Genomic DNA, 12,115 nt, shown 5'->3' on the forward strand with positions numbered 1-12,115 from the left:
ATTTTACAGATAGTTTAAATCGTTGTGAATGTGGACAGAACCTTGAGAAACACAGCTTCTCACTGATGCCTGGGGGACAAGGGCGTGGTTGTCATGGAAACAGCCTGCTTTGCATCGATGTGCTGCGAGCTTGGCGGGACGGATGTTGCGAGGAGAACCACTGTCCCACATTTAGTCCACACCCTCCCTACCCTGCTGTCCCTCGTGGTTAGTCCACCACTTTCTACGACTGAGAGTTTGCAGAGAGACGAGAGAAAGGCTTCGCTCGGCTACAGGTCATGATGCTGGTGCTGGTTCTGATGCTGGGCCTGGGCTCTGCAGCTGCAGGTGAGTTAAGACTGGACTTTGAGCTTCATTTTTTATTTTTATTTATGTTTTTTTTCCTAGTAGTAGAGAGTAGTAGTAGAGTAGTGGTAGAAGTATTAAGAAGTGATACACTGTATTAGTTTGATATGCAAAGGTTATAGTTAAGACTAGAAGTAACAGTTTTCTTAGTGACTGGAATTGAGTCTAGTCATGGTTTTTTTCAACAGAAGTTCTAAATGAATGAAGAATCAGAAAAGTAGTGGCAGTAGATCTGTCACTCAAGTGAACATTGACATTGTTTCATACTTTAGTTGCTGTGGTTTTAGAATTGTTGTACTGAGGAATGAATCATTGAAAAATATCTGCTGTGTAAGACGGTTGTTCAGAGACGGCCTTCGTGGTTTGGGAATTCATGGTCTAAATTGAAGGTCGTTTGAGTTGGGTTTGTAATTATGTTCACTCGTGTCGATGGTGTGTCCTCTGAGGTCGCGTGTGAGTTTTAATTAAACGTGACCTACAATCCCTGATGATCCAAACTCTCGTGCAGCTGAAAAAAAAAGAAAAGAGATCGATGACATGGATCCAGTTGAGTCTGACCTGATTAATATATAATATAATACTCTGTTGCCACGGTTTCCCCTCATTTAGCCTCTATATTGTATTTAGATGTAACGAGAAATGCATCTTTTAGGATTTTTTTAGATTTAGACTGATCACAGTTACAGGCATAAAAAAAGTATAGATGTCTGCACGACCCTCAATTAGATTAGATTAGATTATATACACTTTAATCTAATCCAATTGAGGGTCGTGCAGACATCTATAAACTGTGGAGGTCATATAATTTAGTCGTAATAGAACCTGGCGGGCAACAAATACTGAATCTGTTAGTATACTAACATTTAGTTTTGGATCTGGTTTTAGAATTTAGATTCAGGGTTACATATTTAGATTTACATTTGGTGTTTATTTTAGGTTTTTATAGTGAATTCAAATGTTGGCTAAAGCTTTTCTGATTGGTACTGCTAAATAAGCGGGAAACAGCTTCATTTTAACGTATGGGGTTACATATAATATTACTTAAACGTCTAATGTTGTCGTTAAATATCAAAACGATATTCTGGAACACGTTCTGCTCTGGCGCCCTCTGTTGACCAATTTATTTACTTGTATTTGTTCCAAAGGCCCTGTGACAGGAGACGGTTCGGATGGCGGCGGTCCAGCAGACACCATTAGTCATTCTTTGATGCTGGTTCAACGCCTGGAGGCGCTGCTGCTTCAGGGTAATGGCAGCGATGTGTCCCTGAGAGTGGAGACCCCGAACGCGGACGACGTCAAAGTGATCTCGGTCCACTCGCTGGTTCTGTCCCTGCAAAGTCCTGTATTTGAGGAGATGTTGCTGATCCGCAACAGCAGCACTCTGGTTCTGAAGGAGAGTTCTGCCTGTGCTGCTGTGTTCGACAAGTTCATCAGGTAGAGTTGAAAGTGTTTCACTTCAAACTAGCCTCTTATGGGAGATTTATGACACCAGACGCTTCTGTCCACAGGTATCTGTACTGTGGTGAGCTATCAGTGCGTCTGGAGCAGGCCATATCTCTGCACAAACTTGCCACCAAGTACCAGGTTACTGGTCTTCAACAGGGAGTGACCCAGTATATGACCATGAACTTGGCCCGGGACTCACCCTCGGGTCACGTGGCAGCTTGGTATGAGTATGCAGTGCAGGTCGGTGATGTGACCTTAAAGGAGAATTGCCTGCAGTACCTGGCCTGGAACCTGACCTCGGTGCTGCAGAGCGGGGAGTGGGTGACCATCAGCAGCCAGTTGCTCATGTCGCTGCTGCAGCGGTCCGACCTGGTGCTACAGAGCGAGATGGAACTCTTCTCTGCCCTCGAGGCCTGGATTGCTGCGAACGATCCGGACGGTTTGACGGCAGAGAACGCCCTTCGAGCCGTGCGTTACGCCATGATGCCTCCTCGGGATCTCTTCAGACTCCAGACCCAGTCCTCAACACTGGCTCGCTACCAGGAGTCTGTGAGGGATCTGCTGTACATGTCCTACCAGTTCCACTCGGCCTCGCCCATGCACATGGCTAAATACTTTGACGTGAACTGCAGCCTCTTCGTTCCACGGAACTACCTCTCGCAACTCTGGGGGACGTCCTGGGTCATCAGCAACCCGACCAGAGACGACCGAAGCACCAGTTTCCAGACCCAGCTAGGACCCAGCGGCCATGACGCCAGCAAACGCGTCACATGGAACGCCCTGTTCTCGCCTAGATGGCTACCTCTCAGCATGAGGTCCATGTACACAGAGACCGGGGCCATGCAACCAACGAGGGTGGACGGAGGACGACCACGCATCATCATCACGCCGGCGACATCCAGTGCGGATTTTGCTGGCGTGAGCTTCCAGAAGACGGTGCTGGTGATGGCGCAGCAGAGAGGGAAGGTGGTCGTCAAACACGTGTACAACTTCCACCAGAGCACCGAAGAGAATGGAAACTTCTTGGCGGAGGCAGATTTGTACCGGCGTACTTCCGACTACCTTCTCGACAGCTCCCTCTACCTACATATTGTGGTAAAGCCGATGTACCAATCCCTCGTCACCACCAAAAACTGACAACTGTCCTGTTACCATGTAGTTTTCTTTATTTCGCAATAATGGTTACATCATCAGTCAGTTACCTGTATCCTCTACTGAGCGCCTAAACCCCAAATCGGATTTAATTTCACTTAGTTCTCCATATAGAATAGTTGTTTGGCTCATTTCCCAATTATTATTTCTTCAAAGATCCCAGGTCCTTGTATGTTGTACTTCTAAATATGACAGTTAATGTGAAATCCGTCCTGGTCCGAACTTCATGAGGCCACTAGTTAAATGAAGATGATGTCATATCTAGATTGTTTGTTTCTCATTTAGTCACTTTCTAATGAAATATTGGTGCTACTCCATTCATCGCTTAATGTTGCATCAAAAAAAATCTACCATTCCTTTTAAAATGTACTCCCTTTGTCCCTGAACAGCCTCAAGGATGTAACTAATGTGGTCTAATCTTCATACTCTCAATAAAGTCTTTAATTTCACAGAAAAAACCTTCTTTTTTAATAAAGTAAAATTCTTATGAACTGCCTAAAGCAGTAACTATGGTTAATATTCATCGATCCTTAAAGATCTAAATTGCCTTTTTTTAATGATTTATATTATTATTTAACTTATTTGTATTGAGAAAGTTCGATTGGGATAACTTTATTTATTTGTTTTAATAATTAGCTTTGTTTAACTAGCATATTCATATTTTCTACCCTCTTCTGTGCAGCGTTTATTACTTGAAAAGTATTAAAGTAATAAAGAAGTTTGATACATTTTACTTGTGTATTTTGTTCAAGTGAGGATAATACACGTTAATACTATTATTTCTGAACGTTTAAATCAAACTGACAGCTTCTCAAAGCGCTACATTTCTTTGAAGACTACAATTGACTCCATCTCCCAGCAGCCCCCGCGCCGGAGCAGGAAGAACGCTCGAGTCTCAGCGATCCAACTTTAGGATCCGTCTGTCAGCCGCCAGCTGGGCCCAACATGTAGCTGCTGCGGAAGCTTCCCTGCAGGACTGCACCGTCCACCGACGCCCCCCGGGCTCGTGCAATCGCCCCGCCGCCGCCCGCGCCCCCACGCACGCGCACCCCGCGAAACGGCTCCGAGTGCATGAGGATCGAGGCTCGAATTTGTGCACCTTTTGTTGCAAAACGAGCCGCTGACGCTCCAGTGCAATGGAGGGAGGGAGCGGGAGGGGAGGGTCGTCCCCTCCCCCCCATCGCAGCCGAGGCGAGCGGACTCAGCAGAAGGGAGGTAAGTGCGCGAGGGGGCTCACCCGCCCACGGTACACGAAGGGTCAGATGCATTTCCTGTTCGAACCCCCTACACCCCCCCCCCTCCTGCAGCCCCCGCTGCCACTGTCCATGTTTGCATGCGCACAGTTCCTGGTAAGACGATGCGCAGTATTGACGCTATTAGCGGCGCACACAGTAATCCAAGAATAGTCACGAGATTTCCAGCCGAACTCTTCTCAGTGGGGCTCAGTCAGTTCTGCAGGGAGACCTGCGGTCAGACCTGCAGACCTGCAAACTTCTGCAGCCATGTCTTCGCTCACAAGTCTTCCAGCTGGAGAGAGAGGGCATGCAGCTGTGCTCTGGTGCTGGTTCGGATCCAGCTGCAGGACTAACAAGAGGTTTTTCCAGCTGCAGGCCGAGCTGCCACCCTTTGAGTCCCTCCTGCAGCTGGTTACTGGGCTCGTGTTGTGGCTGGTTCTGGAACTATAGCTGCAGGATCTTGCAATCTTGCTTTAAAAATGGTTCTGCATTTCGACCCAGAGTTGGACATTAGAACTTGAATAAAACTGTTTTTTTTTTAACAAGTTCTGCAGCCGGTCCAGATCCTCAGCCCGGGCCTGCAGAGTCATGTTGCTCTAACAGTTGGACTGAGATATGTGTGATCTGGTCGTGGACTCGGAGCTGCTTCTGACAGCTGCAGGGGGTCTTTTTGTTGGGGGTGGAGGGTCTTATTTTAGACCTCTTCAACTAGCGTTTCTAGTCGACACACAGGGGACACAGACAGCGCCCCCTAGTCTCTGTCATGCAAACACTGACTTCTTGAGCACAAACCTATTCTTGGGCTGAACTTCATCCATTCTTCATACCTCAGCTGTGCTGCTTCTCAAATAATCAGGAGGATTAGTGAAGGATTGTGCGAGGAATTGGTCAATTCCAATCAGGAATTGGTGACATTTTTGAAATTCCAGCTACTTTGCCCGAGAGTGGGCGCAGCTTCCTGGTTGCTGCTGTGAGACATGCAGATGCAGCAGCAGCAGCAGCGGTCGACGGTTGCAGCCGATCAATGATCCTCTGGTGTCAGAGCACGACGGCTCCAAAGCCTCACAGATACCAGCTCTCGCTGCAACTCTGAGACTTTGGTGCTGCTGAACTTCACTGAACCTCTCAAGAAAAAGTTAGTCAGCTGGTTAATGTTGTTGCTATGAAGGCTGGGTAATTTAGTGCACTTAAACTGAAACATTCCCAACTTTCTTTTACTAGTTTACACAATAACGAGTTGAAATAGCGGGCGTTGTCCGGCTATAATTTTCATCTTAATTTTAAGGAGTGAGTACCTTCAGGTAGATTATAGGTCTTACAATTAGGGGTGTAGGAAAATATCTGTACACTTTAATTTTAGGATATGATTGATAAAACCGTTCATGATATTGATTTTTAACAGCACTGTATTAATATTTAAAAAAACATTTTTTTCTGTAAAGGTCTGTATTGGTTTAACTTTCAATGAAGTGTGTATAAAAGAGAATTTATTTTATTAACATTTAACATGCTGATATTCACAGCGTTTGTTCATTGTTGTGTAGCAAATAAACTTCATGTTACTGGATGGTCATTACCTCCTCTGCAGCTAAAGGAGTGAAATCTTGTACAATCCCAGCGACGGCTGGGGTCGAGAGGATACAGTAGTCTACAGCTAATTTTAGAGCTGATGATTGCACAATATTATGGTATAAAAAAAATCATCAAGAGTCATGTGGTTTTTAAATACTACAATACCAGAGTACTCGGTCAATATTGAAAATATATCCTTGTTCCGACAGTATTCGAATATATCACAATATATTATATTGTTGCACCTTTATTAAGAGGTATTGCTAATACACATCCCTACTTACAATTCCCAATATGAGCTGAAATCATCCTTATTTAATATGTATTAACATGGTATCATTGGAATTGGACTGATATGGATGATATTTGTCCCCCATTTTCCTTATGTATAATGTAAAGGCTTTACCTTACCTTTAAAACCTAAAACCTTCTCTAAGAGGTCAGTAATTCTCATTTCCAATCAATTTTGTCGAGCAGTTCGCCAGTTAATATCATCAAGATGTAAAAATAAAACATTGTATCTGGGTCTCCTGGTATAAAAACAGTGACAGTTTTATGGTGTTTTGTTTGAACAAAGGAACTGTAAATAGAAAGAAAGTGTGTTACTGCCTTAAACTGATTCAAATGTAACAGTTCTGCATCTATCTGTGTGTGAACATCTCCAGCCAAGAAGAAACCGGTGCTGAAACTGTCTAAAGAAGTGTTTGAGCAACCAGCTCCAGCTGCAGTGTAAGATGAAAAATCAACAACATTCATGAATGCGTTTGAGCTCCTGGTTGGAATCAGGCTCCTCCTAACCTGGTGTTTTATTGTGTTCCAGCGCACCTAGAGATCTGGACTCCAAAGCCTGCGTGACCATCGGGGAGAAGGTGCTTCTTTCTTTTTTTTTTGTTTACGCCAGCTGAACTGAGAACTGAATTTCTGACCTCCCGTGCTCTCTGTGCTGGGTTAGAACTTTGAGGTGAAGGCAGATGACCTGGATGAGATCTGTGAGCTGGGACGAGGAGCCTACGGTGTGGTGCACAAGATGAGACACGTGCCCAGTGGACTCATCATGGCGGTGAAGGTCTGTGTAGAACCTTGAGGCCCCCGGGTGTGACTGGTTATATAGGATCTTGATGATGGTGTGGTTTTATTTCAGAGGATCCGGGCCACTGTCAACACGCAGGAGCAGAAGCGTCTTCTGATGGACTTGGACATCTCCATGAGGACCGTCGACTGCTTCTACACCGTCACTTTCTACGGGGCTTTGTTCAGAGAGGTGACTCTTGTTAATATGGGGAAACAGCACCCTCTAGTGGAGGCTCAGCAGATTGACAACTGACAACACTTGGCCCTTATGTTAGCGCATTCAAAGTAAAAAAAAAAAACAATAAGTAAAAGTAAAATAAAACCATGTTCTCACCATGTTCAAGACAAGGGCTGCAGGTTACTCTCTAGACTGTATGAAAGTGCATCGGATTATCGACTGGTTGAGTTTACATATCAAATGTTTTTTTTGGCATTAAACATTTTCAAATAACCGGATTTAATAATGTAAAATGATGGCACTATTAGACATTTTTCAATTATTTAACTGGCTAGACATACCAACATTAGAATTTAGAAAATGTATTTTTTAATTATTGGAATTTGAATATCAGACTTTGAATATCAGATACAATTGTTAAAAAGAACGATTGAACCTTTCGCTGCTGTTTTCAGGGTGACGTGTGGATCTGCATGGAGCTCATGGACACATCCCTGGACAAGTTCTACAAGCAGGTGATCGAGAAAGGTCTGAAGATTCCGGAGGACATCCTTGGAAAGATAGCTGTCTCGGTGGGTCATGTGACCAAATGACTCAAGGGCAATGGACATCATTATTTCTGACGTCTTTCATGTGATTGTAGATCGTCAAAGCTCTGGAGCATCTGCACAGTCACCTGCAGGTCATCCATCGAGGTCAGACACACGCCTGTCCGCCCAGAGACTCGTTTGGTGGACAGATTCAAGCAAAACTCTCTTGTTTTCTTAGATGTGAAGCCGTCGAACGTTCTGATCAACATACGGGGTCAGGTGAAGATGTGTGACTTCGGCATCAGCGGCTACCTGGTCGACTCGGTCGCCAAAACCATGGACGCCGGCTGTAAACCCTACATGGCGGTAAGACCAGACACCGTGTGACATCATCACAGTCGTCATCGCCCTCACGTGACGCTCTGTCCTGCAGCCCGAGAGGATCAATCCCGAGACCAATCAGAAAGGATACAACGTCAAGTCTGATATCTGGAGTTTGGGAATCACCATGGTAACACAGTGTTTTTGTGTGTGTGTCTGCTACATAAATGTGTCTCCTCACTCTCCGTCACACATCGTCTCCCAGATCGAGCTCGCCATTCTGCGTTTCCCGTACGACTCGTGGGGGACGCCGTTCCAGCAGCTGAAGCAGGTGGTGGAGGAACCCTCACCCCAGCTTCCATCCGAACAGTTCTCGCCCGAGTTTGTGGACTTCAGCTGCCTATGGTGCGTCCGAACCTCTTCTGTCTGTGGTGGTTTCATCTCTGTAAAGTTCTTTCACATTTACAGTTTGAAGAAAGTCTCCAAAGATCGGCCGTCATACACAGAACTCATGGTGAGTGTTTTTATGACACTTTGAACAGAGAAGCTCAATGTTTGTGTTGCTGCACTTTTTTGTTTCCTGTCTTTACTTAAAGCAGCAAAAATTAACATTTAAAAATAAATTGTTCATATGACTCATACATATTCTAATATTTTAACAATGATCTTCACTCTGCAACTTTTAGTGTCGTTGTTAGTCACCGCCAAACTACTTAACAGTCTCTCACAGGTGCTACAAGGAACAGAGATCTTGTGGGCTGACTTTTCACTTATTATAAGCTCTAAAATAGCGTTTTTTTTTTTTTGTTTTTTTTACTCCAAGAAAGTTTTATAATAAATTAGAGATGGAACTATATTAAAGTCATAGTTCACCCAAAAGTCAATCATTTTCAAATCATTTTCTAATCCCCCCTTTATGTCAACTAAAGGTCGTCCATCTTGTATTGGAGCTTCAGCAAGAATTTTTGTCAATGAAAAAACATAAATGAGCATATGTTTTAAGTTAGTTTGTAGCTGAAGTTTAAAGAATAACAAGTGATACAGACAGGAAATACTTGGGTAAATGTCGCAAGCATTTCCAGTCTCCTGTCTACACTGAAGCAATAGGTTGGAAATTTTAATCCCTTGAAGTCAAAATTAAAAGTCCTTTTAACTTTTTCTTGTCAGATTCCGTAGCATCAAAATGATGCTAGCAAACAAGTGCAAATGTGAACTATGACAGCTGTGCTGGTGTTTTAACAAAATTGCAATGGCGGTGTTTTAACACTGTAAACAAACATTAAATCACCAACGAACAATCATTAAAATAGTCTTCGAATGCCCTCTTGATTGTTTTGAATTCACTTTGAGTGCATCATGTCCTTCATTTCACAAGTTAGATATTCGAATCATTCATATATTGAAATACAATATCATCGCTGACATGAGTATTGCTAGTAGATGATCAAAGTTGCTGCTTCTGTTTACTAAATCAGCTCATTGAAATATAAATAATAAATATATTTACTAGTATACACACAGACACGGATGATGGGTAACATTACGAGTACTTTCCTTATCTTCTGTTGCGTGAATATCAGGCTAGTAGTCATAATATTGGAGCATACCACTGCTTGGTGTTACAACAAGGTCAGTGTGTCAAGTTCTTGGCCACACGGGGGCGCAACATCACCACTGCGTCGCGTGTCGACTGTAGTCATTGCGCCTCAACTCTCTCTCTTTCTCCTCCGCAGCAACATCCCTTCTTCACGTGTCACGAGACCAAAGAGACGGATGTAGCGACCTTTGTGAAGGTCATCCTTGGAGACTGAGGTCACGCCTGCACGAGTCTGCTCCCCCTGTCCTACACGAAAATGAACCTCTACCCTTCTGTGAGAGTGTGTGGATCCTTACCTTGAGGTCGCCTGGTAATGGAAAAAAAGGGGGCGGAGCCATGAAGCCATACCTGGTGACATCACTGAAAGCCCTCTCACCTGTAATCCAGATGGATCTCAAATGTATGCAAAAGAAACATCAGAGAAGTTTAATCTAAGAAAATTTCACAAACTGTTTGTCTAAATCTATGCTAGCTGAACGTGCTAATCCCAGTGTTTGTGAGCTGCGCGTTTGGATCAACCTTTAAATGGAAGGGATTGAAGGACAGTAATATAGTCGAACTGTGCGTGAGCTAAACCTTTTATTCTATGTGTCGTGAGCTAAGCATTTTAATCTCAAGGATTGCAAGTTCATCATCTTAATCTAAATATGTTGGAACATACTAGTACACGAGCTGGACATTTGAACGTTCACAGGATGAACATTTAAATGTAAGTTTTGCTAATGGAGGTTTTAATTTAATGGATTAACGTAAATGTGTGTGTGTGTGTGTGTGTGTGTGCGCGTGAAGAGTTTGAACCAATCAGAGCCCTCCAAATCAGAGCAGGATTATCACTCTGGTAATTATTCAATATCAGTTGACGTGTACGTTTTGCTTTTTGTTTTTATTTATTGCAACCGTGTTTTAACTTTGGCTTTGATGCTGTAAACATCTCCGTGCCTCTCTGTCGTCCACACAGACAGAAACTTTATTATCACCTTTAATTTCTCGTCCACCCTGATCCATTTCTCTGCGATAACGGTTAGTGTGTCACTGCTGTTGCTCGTGTCCTGGTCACCTTTTCGTTGCGCTAAAAGCCGGCTCTGTCTTTTCCCACCTGTCCTGCATATTGGCAGGATGTTCAATGATTTATTTTCGTTCTGAGGCTTAAGTCGTGCAGACAGAAATTTACTGCATGATCTTGCTGACTCTGCATATCTGGGGCGTGGTCAGCAAGGAGCAGGAAGTCTGTGTGAAAACTGGAACTTCTCGTCAATATATTTTATTTTAATGAGGAGAAGAAAAAAAGCATTAAACTCTCAGAAGAAACTGTAAAGAAAGATGAAATGTTTACACCAGTGAAAGATTAGAACTATAACGACTGCAATGGTACGTTTGGTCCTCAAGAGTTGAACTTGTTTTATTATTTGACAGCTTGAAAACGGTAACAAAAGACAATGGGGGGAAAATGTTAAACCACTGAATAGTAGTTGTGTGAGGAACGCCGCGGCTGACGTTGTGTATTCTGGACAAGGAAGTGTTAGCTGTCGGTGTTTGGAGTGAGGTGAACTACATGAGGAGTGAGGAGGTGGTGAAGTTGTCTGACTGACGACTGTTTATTTCTACGATTCTCAAAACTGTCCGTGTGCGATTATATGAATGAATAAATGTTATTTTTACACAAAATAACTGCTTCTTTCACCAGACTGTTGTCTTTATTGTAAGTTAGCCTCCACATGAGAGGACTTCGTCATCCATCTTATGACTTCACCGGCTCTTATGCTTTATACTTATAAATACATTTTCAATTTCAATAATACCCTTTTTTTTTTTACAATGACTTGTGGAAATTTGCAATTTCAGCGAGACAAAAAAATGTATAATTTTGTCTTAAACAGTTATTTTTAATTATGTTTTATTAGTATTAAAGCAACAAGTTTCCCTTTCCGACACAAGGGGTCGCCAGAAACGATATCTGGAATTTTGCTTATCATCGCTTCAATAAGCAAGCAACGATTTATTTTAAGATTCACATTCATTTCTCTTCACCTCACTATGATAGATTATATGATTTAAACACTGATAAGATAAAATGTAAAACATTGATTGATTTAGAAAAGGCTTTGCTAGAGTTGGTAACATTATGATGTTGACACAAGTTTAAGAAAACATCAACATGTTTCTTAATTATTTTACATATCTATATGATATTATAATCTGATACAGAACTAAATTATATGTTTTAGTAATGAGATCAGGTTACAATACTTACAGAGACTAAATGACTTTAACTAGTTAGTCACACCAAATGATTCTCATAGGTGTTTTCTTTTTTAGAAATATACTTTTAAATACAAACACTTTGATGTAACTCTTACTTATTATTATTATTATTATTATTTTCATGAATTGTACTCAATTGCATTTTAAACCAGATTTGTTACCGAGTTAAATCCGCAATATGTAAGATTCAAAAAGGTTCCTGGTTCCTGAGAAGTTCAACTGCAAAGTTGTGGAACCTCTGTTGTGCTTTTGTCACTTACCACATGTACTTCTGTTTACAAAATGAAATAAATGCTCATCGTTTTCCTGTTCAAGAATCCTGGTAACTTAAAAATAAAATATAAACAAAGTACAAAAATAATAATGTTACAGTGCGGCTTGTTCTGCTTCTATAAAAAGAACATTT

The 12,115-nt window shown here is 42.4% G+C and overlaps 2 protein-coding genes across 2 annotated transcripts; both read left to right on the top strand.

Moving 5' to 3' along the window:
• The first annotated feature begins 263 nt into the window (after positions 1–263).
• On the top strand, positions 264–2,928 carry btbd17a (BTB domain containing 17a). The gene is made up of 3 exons (XM_087783939.1): positions 264–327; positions 1,491–1,779; positions 1,854–2,928. Exons 1-3 carry the CDS (start codon positions 279–281, stop codon positions 2,926–2,928), a joined length of 1,413 nt encoding a protein of 470 aa, XP_087640065.1. The 5' UTR covers positions 264–278.
• A 911-nt stretch (positions 2,929–3,839) lies between these two features.
• LOC148085854 (dual specificity mitogen-activated protein kinase kinase 6-like) lies at positions 3,840–11,127 on the top strand. Its single transcript, XM_087783941.1, has 12 exons — positions 3,840–4,158; positions 6,416–6,479; positions 6,571–6,619; positions 6,703–6,816; positions 6,892–7,011; positions 7,455–7,571; positions 7,643–7,694; positions 7,768–7,895; positions 7,963–8,040; positions 8,116–8,255; positions 8,319–8,364; positions 9,584–11,127. Exons 1-12 carry the CDS (start codon positions 4,080–4,082, stop codon positions 9,659–9,661), a joined length of 1,065 nt encoding a protein of 354 aa, XP_087640067.1. The 5' UTR covers positions 3,840–4,079; the 3' UTR covers positions 9,662–11,127.
• Positions 11,128–12,115: the final 988 nt, after the last annotated feature.

Source organism: Callionymus lyra, chromosome 2 (genome assembly GCF_982586985.1).
Source record: "Callionymus lyra chromosome 2, fCalLyr1.hap1.1, whole genome shotgun sequence".
Lineage (NCBI taxonomy): Eukaryota > Metazoa > Chordata > Actinopteri > Syngnathiformes > Callionymidae > Callionymus > Callionymus lyra.

Coding starts and splice junctions, on each gene's coding strand:
- btbd17a (XM_087783939.1), top strand. CDS start 279: ATGATGCTGGTGCTGGTTCTGATGCTGGGCCTGGGCTCTGCAGCTGCA. Junction 328..1,490: donor CCTGGGCTCTGCAGCTGCAG/GTGAGTTAAGAC, acceptor TTTGTTCCAAAG/GCCCTGTGACAGGAGACGGT. Junction 1,780..1,853: donor GTGTTCGACAAGTTCATCAG/GTAGAGTTGAAA, acceptor TTCTGTCCACAG/GTATCTGTACTGTGGTGAGC.
- LOC148085854 (XM_087783941.1), top strand. CDS start 4,080: ATGGAGGGAGGGAGCGGGAGGGGAGGGTCGTCCCCTCCCCCCCATCGC. Junction 6,480..6,570: donor CAACCAGCTCCAGCTGCAGT/GTAAGATGAAAA, acceptor ATTGTGTTCCAG/CGCACCTAGAGATCTGGACT. Junction 7,572..7,642: donor TTGGAAAGATAGCTGTCTCG/GTGGGTCATGTG, acceptor ATGTGATTGTAG/ATCGTCAAAGCTCTGGAGCA.